Raw genomic sequence first — 12,268 nt, 5'->3', positions numbered from 1 at the left:
AGTAACGGTACAAAATTACAACGTTAGACATCTTTTATATTAGATGCTGAGACGTGTGAGGAGAATTTCTAACTGGACTAATTGGTGGAGAACACTGACGGGTTTACGGGTAGAGAGGAAGACGCCTCGTTAGTCTGGTTTAGTTAGTTTAGTTCAGCTGACCGGATCCATCCAATCCCTGCTGAGGTCCAGTCTGGACCCCCAATGAACCTGCAGGAAGACGTCTGGCTTTTTTCACTTCAGCTTCTCTCTGTCTTCTTCCTGGTTCTCCTGTTTGGTTATTCTGCAGACCAGCAGGACTGACAGCTGGGAAATCTCCCCAGAAGCACTCGGGAAAATTGACACGCCATCGTCTTCTTTTTCGTGTGCACAGTGACCCACACACTTTCTTTGTGCTGGAACTTTTTTTCCTTTTAGCTCACAGAGAACTGATCTGAATGCAGCTGGTGCCATTTTTCTACTGCTGTTTTAATGAGCAACATTTATAAATCTGGCTTTAAAGTGATGGTAATTAGGTGAAAGATAATTATCTGTGGGGACATTGGGCTGTTTGCCATCAGGTCCCATCTCTGAGAACAAAGACCTTGACCTTCCCTTGGCTGCTGGTGGATGAACTTTGACCTCTCTCCAGCTGATTTTGTGTTTTGGTTGAAGCCAGTGAAATTCAGTACTTCATGTGTTTTTGGCTTGATGCTTATTGTTGTTCCGCCGATGTTTCGTTGTTTTAACGTGCAGTTTGTTTTTTTTCTGGCTGCGGTTCAGTTTTTCTGTTGTTGCCTTGATCAAGTAAAAAATCCGTTCAGTGTACTTCTCTATGCATCTTTCAAATGGCCCTCAGGGATCAAATAAAGTGTTTCATGCATCTTGAATTGTTATTTCACATTAAAAGTCTTGCAGAAGCTCTTCCCTCCCTTTTTTCTCCAGAGGCTTTTAATGTGAAACAAATGCAGATATGTGTGGAGTTCCTGCTCAGATATTTCCCATTAAAGCCTTCCAGCCTGCAAACACATCAACGGGAAGTTTCCTCACTGTCAATTAAATGGACTTGGTATGTTTGTACAGACAGAGTCTAAGCTGTTTCAGCCTGGGAGGTTGATGCTGGTTCACACTGACAGACAAAAACCAAGTGTAGCTTCATCTGGATGAACTCAGTTTGTTTTTGTTTTGTACTGAAGCCTGTTTTTCTGTATTGGAGTTAAATAAAAGATCAGAGGTGTAAATAAAAGTATTTTATGATTTATTGTCCGCCGCAGCTTCTTGTCCTGCAGCAGCTCCTGCTGACGCTGCCTGTTCTCGACTTCCTTGTCAGCAGCTGTCAGCGGCTGTCTGTTTCCCGCCTCCCTCAATCATCCACATTTATTCCTACTCTCCTATTCGTCCTCTGCTTTCTGCCCCCCCCTCCGTTTGTCCTCCCTCGCTCTCACCCCCCCAACCAATTTGCAGCCCTCCTTTCCTGCTCTTTGTTTTCTCTGCCTCTCTCTGAGGATGGCGTCTCGTTGGTGTGAAGGAGGATTGTTCCTGTTGAGTACAGTTTCAGTGGGAGGGGGGCAGCTGTGTGTTTCGATATGTGTTGTTGTTGCTGCCCAGAATAATTTGAACAGATCGGCACTGAAGCTGCTGGTGATTCAAGCTTTCAGGAGATGTTTTTGAAATATTGACTTTTATTTAATAAGCTATGACAGACGGCGGTGTGGGGGGGCGGAGTCAAAGCACCAGCACACAGAGACATTTTGTCTCCACAGAGAGAAACAAACATTTGACCATCAGCCTAAAATGGTTTACGGTACACATCAGGCCCTCCGCCCTCTTACTGTCTGTACACAAGAAACGAAGAGGAGACAATTTAACACAAAACAAATAGAGTTGGAATCATCATCATTATCCGTAAATCTTCACTGTACAGTCAGAATTAAATCCATTTAAGGCTAATTAAGTGGAATTGAAGCTTTTGTGCTGAATATCTTAATGACTGAGCTCCATAAAGCTAAATCAGGTGAACAGACATTCAGGCAGTCGCGAATCTCCAGTCTGATGGTTCTTCTCCTTGTTCTCTCTGTTGTCCAGTGACTCCCTCAGAATCATTTCCATTAGAACTTCTTTCCTTTGGTGATTTTTATTGTTATGTTTTATTTTTTGCTCAGGCTGACTTGTTTTGCTGCACAGAAAAATAATAGGTTGTTTTCTTTTTCTCATGGATCAGTGAAACAAACCGCTGTGAGGATTTAAATTTATATTGCTGTGTTTACAGCGATCTATTGAAGGGGACAATATGGGGGGCATCGTCTCCGAGTGCTTCAAAATCTGCAACAAAGAAAACCGCTGCAGCAAAACTCTGCTTGTTATTTTGCTTTAAAAAAGAGTGATTCAGATTTCTAACCCTGATTTTGTTCTGGTTACATCAAAGCTCAACATGAACCAACAGGATCATCGTAACAGACAATGTGGCGCTCACTGTTCTATTTAAACAGTACACCTGCAGGATTGGAAATATAATTTTATTAATTATACATTTAGTTTTACGCTTCATTCTGTAATAATGAAATGGTTGAACAAAAAAACCAAGCGATGGGAATAAAGATGTTTTATAAAAAATAAAACCAGATCAAAAAGTAATCTCAGTTCAGTCCTGATTTCTCTGATATTGAAGACAAAGGCAGTGAAGTCGACTGTAAATCCAGTTCAGGCTCACAACAAATCTAAACCAGTTTTCTGCTGACGTCCCGATACAGACGGGACAGGAAAGTCAGAAATGAAGCTCTTCTGCCAGTTTCTGTTCAGGTTCTCTTTCTGATTTATTCAGAAGTTCTACATTTAATCAAGACGAGATGAAGTGAAAAGTTTGAAAACGTCAGAGACTTTAATCTCAACCTTGAACAACAAAGTCAAACAGGAAACAGCAGTTCGGTCTGTGTGGGGGGGGGTCGTTTGTCTTTAAAGCTTTATATTCTAATGATGTGTAAAAAGATTTCAGTGCCATCCGTTAATTCGGTCACTCCTTCAGCAGCAATGATTAAATCACTGCAGCGTGACCTGCAGGATCCGCCTGCAGTTCTGCTCAGGTGTGTTTGAAGTCGTTTTTCTCTTTTCTGTTTGAGAGCTGGTGTTGTTTTTTAGGTTGAAATTTGTTTTTCCTGTCTGAAGAATCTCTGAGACCTGCCCTTTCGGTCTCACAGTGAAAACCATATTATCTGCTCATTATTCTGTTGTTATTCAGCAGCTCCCTGCACACACACACCCCCGTCTCCTCTGCATGGTTTGACCTGTTATGCAGGTGATAGAAATCCACAGAGGTAAATGTCATCTCATCGTGAGCGTGTTCAGTCTGCCAACTCCCCGTCTGTCCAGCTCAGACACACAATCTGCTGCTGCTGCGTTCAAACTGCTGCTTATTGCCTCATCAAGCTCTTTTTATAATAGCATCATCTCATACTTTAATGTAATTAGGATGCCACAGGTACCTGGGGGATCTTAGGTCCAGTTTCATGGACTCAATGAATATTTATAATCAGAATTACCATTTCTGGCAGCTTGCTCCCTGTCTTGATTAATTTTTTGCCTCGTGAGTCCACTGCTGTTTGTCTGTCTGCATAAATTAAAAGATTTTCAGAATTAGTTAAATCTTTCCGGTGACATTATTTGTTGAAGATCTGTAACCTTGAACACCATCAGTGATGGAAAAAAAAGTCCTTTTTCATAAAACTATTCTTCTCATCTGAGCTCTGGACTGTGATTATGGGGAGGACCAGAGACCATAAGCTCGGCCAGCTTTTTTTTTTTTTTTTTTTTTTTTAAGAACATGAGAAGTACGGTAAATTTCCCATAGGCTTCAATACAATATAAAATCTGATGACTGTTATAACAACCGGTGGAGCTGCCCTCCTGAGAGTCATTGGATAGAAAGGAGGTCAGGTTCATTAACGGTCTAATTTCCAGTACAATCTTTTGATATTTCACTTTCGAAGCGCCTGAAAGTCTTAAAGTGGACGAATCGTTTGCTTTAAAGAGATTCTCCAAATTCACACTTTTTAATTTCCAAATGTGAATTCAGCAGGTGAATGGAAACCCACCTGATGATGTGATCAGGCAGAATGTGAGTCGAAGAAATAATAGAATTAGTGTCGGCAGGTTCAACAGCAGCAGTGTTGTTTGGGGTGTGAGGTGACGCGCCCCACGCTGCCAGGAGCTGATGTGACAGTGGTCCTCGGGGGGGTTTGTTTTTTTTCTGCGGTTCTTTTTCTGGCGAAGCCGCCGGCGCCTGAGACTCGATCCACCTGGCGTGCTGGTTATTGATTGCTGGCCCTGTTTTCCAATTCCTCTTTCTTTCTCCTCAAACACAACAGACCCCGACAGCCAATCACAGACTGTCGCTGGCCATCTGTCAGCTGTATCGCTCGCTGTCCCCCCAGATTCCTAATTACAGTGGGGGGGCCCTCTGGGCAGCAAAACCCAACTTGTCCATCAGTGTTTTGGGACAGATTTTAGCCTACACGACTCAGTGAATCCTGCTGAACACAGAGTTGGGGATTTAAGCTTTTTATGCACACTGACATTTAGGTTTCCTTATTTCTTTCTTCTGTGTCTCTCGGCGGCTGTGTGGGCTGCAGTGTCAAAGGACTATGTAATCTGAATTTTGTAACACTGAATATGGTCTGAAATGTCTAAAATCAGACGGACAGCCATGTCAGAATTTTTTCTTTTCGCTTTCTCACTGCAAATAGTCTTAATGGAGTTAATGGGCTTTTCCGAACAGTCTCACATTGTGTTGTTATTGCACTGATGGTGAATATTTTTACTTTATATGTTGATTTACTTATTTTCTTTCTGTTATTGTTTCTCGTGAGCCGGCTTCAGTATCAGGAGGAATCGATTAGATGCAGATTATCCGTATGAACAGTTTTACTTTTTATAGCCCATTCCTACTTGTATTTATTTTTCATTGTGTACACTCTAGACTCATTTCTAGTTATAATCCTGTTTTTATTTCACGAAAAGTGTTTCTGATTCACAGAGCCAGAACGTCTGACAACAGAAAACCTTCACAGCTGAATATTTTTGTCAAAACTATAAAAATGGATTTTCTCTGGATCAAAGGACAGAGGAGAGACATGACAGTGCTAGCTGGTTAGCATGCTACTTTCAGTAGATATCTCTGTTGGTTGCGACATCATTTCTATGTGTTACTTCATATTTTGAACATTTTGAATGAAATTTCTGGCAGATCTCTGTTAAGCTAATAATGCCAGCCCAGGTTCATCCTTGAGTTTGTACGTGATGCCTTCATGGCCGACGTGGTTGAGCAGAAAACAGCCATGTGCTGCTGCTGCTCTGAGACTCTGCTCTTCAGGTTTTGCTGCAGTTCCAACACACATCAATTGTGAGCCAATGCATTCTTGATTAGGCGTGGACACGGTAATTGTTTTCATTGCTTTGGATTGGAACGACATTGAATCTAATGTGGCCCATCGATCTTTTGTTGGGGGGAAATTGGGTTTGTTACCAGCGTTGTAGATCTCTCGTGGTGCACGTGTTAACCTTTTACACTCTCTCCTTCACCACATCATTCTCTCAAATCTCTATCTCTGCTCGTCCTCGTGCTGACTGATTCTCTTACCCTTTGACTTTAATCTCTGCTTCTATCTGTCTTCTGTTTTCTTTCTCTTCCCCGTCATTTATTTCCTCTCTTCTCATGCATTCAATTGTAAAAAAAATAAATAAATAAAAAAACTCAATTAGCATGATTACTCATTATAAACAGTATTACCAGGATAATACGCCACGGACAAACAGCTGAAAGATTTCAAAAGCTTATATTTCCTTTTCTTTTCTGTATCAATGGAAAAATTAGGCAGTGCATTTTTCTTCATTCTCTAATTGGTTTGAAGACGTTGCTGTTCCATCTTTTCATCATTTCTATGGTTCTCTTTACATATAGAGCCTGAGAAGTGTTCACACAAAGAGCTTGAAATCTCTATACTTTCATATTGAATGTGCTTCATTTTAGATTAGCTTCTGATTTCTGATGACAGTAAGTCTCAGTGTCTACATGTAGCTGCTGAAATGGTTAAAAAAAACATCACATCTGTCACATTTTTCAGATTCAGCCTGGACCCAGAGACAATAACGGAAAGTGTCAAATCTCCGATGCAGCCGGCGTGCTGACCGGGAGCTCTGAAATGAAAAGCCACACTTTGTGCGCACGTTTCCCATCCACTGTGTCTGTTTACCGCTCTACAGTCACAGTTGTGTTTTCTTGTCTCTGCTGTGAGAGACGGAGCTACAGGGAGTTTACAGCGGCAGGTTCATGGTCTAAAAATCAATCCAAAGATTCAGATTCATCCAGACTTCATTCAGTCACATTTAGAATCAGCTGAGGTTGAGCTGGTTTTAAATACGTGGTCATTCACTAAAAGCCATGAAGATAAGTCAGAATCTGAACACAGTTCACTGACTTCATCAGGAAGCTGTTGACACTCCGTGTAATACACTCTTCTTTGAATAAAGGTCAGGGCTGAATGCTAATATCAACAGTGTAATTGACTGGTCTAATTCCTGCTCACAGCTGTGAGCTTTATAAGAAACAAAAGCCAGCAAGGCCAACTTGGACATTCCACTAAATAATTTCTTCCTCTCTTCTCTTTGTCTTTGTGCCTGTCAGCAGCCGGAGAGCAGAGCCAGCCCCAAGAAAAGCCCAGAGGCAGCGGTGGACCTGCTGGGCCTGGGTAAGAAACGACCATGACCGGCCTCCTGCTGATCGACAATAACACAACACACACACACTAATGAGAGATGGTGCAGCTTGTTGTTATTGCTGTTATTGCTTTTCCAAGACGATGCCAGTCTGATGTTTCTGAACTGGTCGAACTGAGAGCATCAGCTCCCTGGTCTTACTGGGAACATGGTGGCGGTGCAGTGCGGTTGTATTGATCAGACCTGCTCATGTTGGTGAGGAAGTTTGGAGCAGAGCTGCTTCCTGTTGGACATATTAAAAGGATCTGAGGCGTTTCAGGTCGCTGCAGCTCATCCCACGGTCTCTGCAGCAGATTTATTTTGCTGAGAGACCTTCTGAGAGACTTCGTTTAATAAATCCTGCTCCAAAGAATAAGCCTCAATGGTGATCAGATAAACGTGGAAACAGATCTTTTATAGACTGACAAGCTTTTCATGAGTCAAAGATCTCATTGTCTTCTTTATTAACACAACACAGAGACAGAGAACACTGATGATGTGACATTCATCACCAAAGGTCACAAACAGGATTCAAACCTGTGACATTTTTAGCTCATGCTACATTTCCTAACCCACCAGCCTCCACGACGTTCGGCTCCGTGCTCGCTGACTTTAATCCTGAGCCGAGGAGGGCGGCGGTCAGTTCAGTGCTTTTCCACAACGCTGCGATGGCCCGACAACACGAAGAGCCGGCGAACGCAGCCCTGATTGGAAATTCCTGACCGCGGTGGAGCAGTGAGAGCTATAAATAACCAATGACACACAGCTCGCAGCCATGTTGAGTGGATGAGATTTCACACATAATCAATAAGTCAAATACGTGGCTTTCAGCAGCAGCAGCATCCTCCTTCATCCCTCAGCGTCTGTCTGTGTTCCTGTCACTTCAGCTGGATTTCACATGAAAACAATATTTTCCATCTGCGCTTTACGCTGAGACGTCGGTCTAATATTAGCTCATGTTGAAATATTGAAGATGGCGATGAAGGCCTCCCTCTGACGGCGGCCTCCTGAAAACACCTCCTCTGTATTTACCGCAGTTTGAGTTGGATGATTCTGACGTCCTGTGATGATAATCACCAGCTCAGAGAAGCTCCTTCCTACCAAAACTGAATCTGTCCAGGGAGCTACTGGATAAATTTCACTAACTTTTATTATCGACACTGTTCTCCAGCTCCGTCTCCTCCTGTTAGAGTTCTGATCCGCTGAATCGACTTCCTTGTGTTGTTCTAACTCCAGACGGAGAGAGGAAGCTTCAGCTGTCTGTCCTCCAGAGACGAAGGAGGAGAGTAAGACGAAGAGTTGCTGCAGATCAGACCTACTCAGTGTTGAGAGCTACTGAATCTTTTGGAACTGCTCCCCCACTCCACACACACACCACAGTGGAGATTAAATTGCATGGGAAGATGAGCCGGGGATGCCCGATGAGACCTGAGACTTATAGAGATGAATGATTCCTCTGTTTCATCTCAGAAGTGTCTCAGGACGGAGAGATTCTGGAGGTGATGTTAATGAGCTGATCCTGAGTCAATATCTGTATCAACCCCGAGGACCTTCTGGTGTTTCAGCTCTTTATGAGTACATGTCAACATAGTGGATCCAAAATGCATAAAATCCCATCGGATGGACCTTTTTCTGAAGGCAGAGAGCTCCCTGACATTTACATCCTCAGAGTGAAGAGCTCCTAAATAGTCCTAAGTGACATTAAAAGGGTAAACTGATAAAATCAAACTCGATTTGCAGAATTTTCCTCTAAACACAAACAGTTCCAGCTCAAATCGTCTCTGTCCATCTTTCAGCTGACCATTACTCCTGTGGTGATGTGATGAAACACGTCATTTAGGAATATTCCTCGCTGGAGCTAAAATGAATGCAGCAAACTTCCTCGAAGGGGGTCTGCAGGGTGATTTCTGCCAGGATGGAGCTTAAACAATTCGTCCACTTCTTTCTGATTTATGTCTGATTCTGCAGGTTCCATCTGCAAATCTGTGATCAATGTTTCAAACCACCAACATCAGAATATTAACACCTTCATCTTCTGTAAACAACCATTTTCTACCTGGAGCAGGTAACTTCCTTCTTTGCATCGGGAGCTCATGTCCACATCTTTGGATTCCCTAAATCAGCAGCAGAAATTTAAATTCCATAAATTCCATTTCAGCTGGAAGTAACAGTTTTTTAGTTTGTGGCTGCTGCAAAACTTCAGAGATCAAAACTAACAGACCTTTTTTATCGACAAGTTGGAAACAACAAACACAACGTAAATCAGCGTTTTCACCAAAATGAAATTCTCGTCCTGGAATCGGTCCAAGTCCTGAATGTGATGGATTCTGCAGCTGAATGAGGTCACTGTGCTCGCTGTGTGTGTTCAGGCTGATTATGAAACTCACCCTCAGGCTGAACTATTGGTCTGTTTCCTTGGTGAAGTTGAGAGTGCTCTGAAGAAGTGGCTCCATCCCATAATAGAAACTGGTGGGCATATTGCCCGCTGTGGCAGTGATGATGATGAGAGTGATGGGCCCTTTTCTCCCTGTGGCTCATTACCATCGCAATGGGTGAATGAGTTTTTTGTGAGGGGGGAGGAGGAGCAGGGTGAGGGGTGGGAGAAGGGTAATTAATGCACATGAAGTCTCATCATTCTCTGCTGTGTTTCAGGAGCTACACCTGTCGGTCCCACTTGCCCCCCGAGGGAATAATAATAACAATCATCGTCGTCGTAGGCTTTTATTCTGCAAGTGCTTTTTGCACCAATTTACAAAGTGACTTTAACCATCAAAATAAAAGCCCAGCTCTCACATGAAGGCATAAGACAGCAAAGGGAGGGGGGGGGTCAGTAGTTTAAATTAGCATGGACGGCTCCACAGTCCAAGTGATTATCTGAAAATGAGTTTTAATAAGAGCTTTAGACAGATGTGCAGTCGTCGTTCTGGTCTTCTCAGTAAATGCTTTTCCTTGTTCCCTCCTGTCGGGCTACAGGAGCTCCGTCCTGTTCAGACTTTAAAAGGCCTAAATTATAGATGTTTCATCACTGTGGTTATATAAATGACTTCCTCCCCCCTCCCTGCCCTCGGATGAGTGTACACGCTGTACTGAGGGGCGGCACAGTGATGACGGGGTCATTTAATCAGCTCACCTCACTGGGTGGTTGTGTTGAAATGTTGGAGCCCCCCCACCCTTCCTGTTAATGCAGATATAGTTCAGTAGATAAACCTGAAGAGACATGATGCTTCTTAAATGTTGTGTGTATTATTATTATTATTATTATTATTACAGCACTGTGCTAACATTTGCTGCCTTGCTGTTCAGCTCATGGTTTTATTGCTCGCTGGCTAACTGGCTACTTGATTGTTTGAATTACTTCCTGTTTTCACACTGAGAGCTGAGAAACAAATGGGGAGGGAGATTCATGTCGGACATGCTGGTGGTTTAGTTTGATGTCTGGTGGCGGCGGCGGCGGTTTCTGGAGCCTCTAATCTGAACCTGATCTGTTAATGTGCTTTTACACTTTTTTTACACATTGTTTTTCTGTATTGTTTTTTCATCCACACAAGCGTGACGCAACAAGGTGCAGCGGGAAAAAAAATAAAACGAATGACTTCAGCAGTCACTGAAGCTTTCATGTGAACACATGAAACAGCATTCGTTGTCTTCCTCTTGCTCCTTGATGCTGCTCACCTTGATTCACTCTTCTTCTGCAGCGCTTTTATCGCACAACTGCTGTCAGGCCAAATAAACCCCCCAATAAGGAACCTGTCTCTGTATATACAGCATTCATGTTTAAATATTGGTCTTTTTTTATCCAAATTTAAATAATTCAAGTGTCCTTAATGTAGTTTAATATTTATTAAGAGATGGGCTTTTTTTGTTGTTTGTTATTGACCTTTTAAAAAGCAGTTGATAAAATAATCATATCACAGGTCCATTTAGAAGCTGCTCTTCATCTTTTAAATAAAAAAACAGTCAGTTTTCTGGTTCATCTCCATTTTATACCAAATATAAATATAGAGTCTGACTCTGAGGCTGAAACGGAAGCGACTCCACTGCTTTAAGTCAGATTGTATTGAAGTCTATGGGTAGATGTCAGATCCACCACTCCTTCACACACCTACTACTAAGATGGGTTCAAAAATCAAGATGGCTGACTGTAAAATTACAAACTCTTGGTTTTACACCAGCAGCCAACATGTCATCGTGGGTTTATTCTTGGCTGCATCAGTCAGGGAATTAAAGCTGGATTCTGTCTTAAATGTCTCCGGAGGTGAAATCAAACGAAACGTCTCTTTGTCTCCTTTAGATGCTCCTGAAGGAGGCGGGAAGAGCTCAAGCGCTGCTGCACCAATCAGTGATGAGCTGGATATCTTTGGACCAATGGTCTCCAACCCTCTGCCTTCAGCCAGCAACACACAGCATTCTCAGGTAACACACACACACACACATCGGTTTTCATCATCTGCTTATCAGCACGGCCAGGTGGCAACACATGAAGTCTGCAGAGACAAACACACAACCTCTCTTTAGCTCAGACTCACACTCTCCGAGGATCATATCAAAGCCAACCGTCACAGACTCTTTTAATCAATTACTTTAACCAATGTCCTTCAAAGGGTCAGAGTCGGACAGAGAGAGGAATTATGGGTAACAGCTGTAATGAACGGAGCAGGTGGGATTTGTCAGCAGAAGTAAAAGAAAAATACAAAACAAAACCGCCACTCACCAGTTTCCTCTGATTTACTGATTTTATCCCACAAAGAATGAACACAATGGTTTTTTTAATTAAACTGGAATTAGATATTTAAGAACTATCTTTAATTATTTTATTCTATTAATATTGTGTATATTTTAATTTGTGGTACAAAATCAGCATCAGCAATCAACATATTTCCTTGTGACCACCAAGCGCTGCTGCAATTCAGACTTAAATATCTTGTATCAGTAAATGTTTCCCTCTTAAATTTAGTTTCAAGTCTTCAATAAAACGTGATGTTCATATTTTATGGGGTCTAGAGGACTCTAAACTTCCAGAGGTCCTCCAGAGATGTAAGGCTGTGCTGAAGTGCTGAAGCCGAACTTCTCTGTTATTTTTATTATTTGTTGTCTGGTTTCTCTCTTTGACCAGCTTGACAAGAAGAAACCTTTTATCAGGAAATGTCAGAAATGAAAGAAATGTTTTCGAGTTCTGGTATGAATCTGTGGACAAAGTGAGAAAAATGGTGCGATGGAGCTGAGTTTGTCCACTGAGTGTTTGTTCTTTCTGGGCAGAGTGTCTGAGGAAAACAGGAGAAAGTCAAAGGAGTAAAAAAAAAAACAATCTGCTACAATCCTTGACAGTCTTTGCTGTATTTTCCAAATACTTGACTCTTCTTCCTTCTCGCTCGTTCTCTGGCTGGTCTCGGGGGAACCGGCCGGTCTGCTTGAATAAAACATTTCTGAGAAGCACTGTTGAGTTTGAAATGCTGTCGTGGCTGTTCAGGCGCGGCCTTTGACCTCTGGCTGGGCTGAAATGAGGAGACGGACTCACACAGACACAAACAAATCAGTTTCATAC

General features: G+C 42.5%; 1 protein-coding gene across 5 annotated transcripts in view; it reads left to right on the top strand.

Moving 5' to 3' along the window:
- LOC115055383 (stromal membrane-associated protein 1-like) overlaps window positions 1-12,268 on the top strand; it is a 55,597-nt gene that overhangs the window by 29,767 nt on the left and 13,562 nt on the right. For 4 of the 5 annotated variants that reach the window (XM_029521134.1, XM_029521130.1, XM_029521133.1 and 1 more), the window contains 2 exons: window positions 6,656-6,719; window positions 11,018-11,139. In XM_029521134.1, the coding sequence (XP_029376994.1) occupies window positions 6,656-6,719; window positions 11,018-11,139 (186 nt within the window). The remainder of the gene's footprint in view (window positions 1-6,655; window positions 6,720-11,017; window positions 11,140-12,268) is intronic. The other variant, XM_029521132.1, reaches the window with a different exon arrangement.

The sequence above is a fragment of the Echeneis naucrates genome, chromosome 15 (genome assembly GCF_900963305.1).
Source record: "Echeneis naucrates chromosome 15, fEcheNa1.1, whole genome shotgun sequence".
Classification (NCBI taxonomy): domain Eukaryota; kingdom Metazoa; phylum Chordata; class Actinopteri; order Carangiformes; family Echeneidae; genus Echeneis; species Echeneis naucrates.
This window is presented reverse-complemented; position numbering and strand designations above follow the sequence as displayed.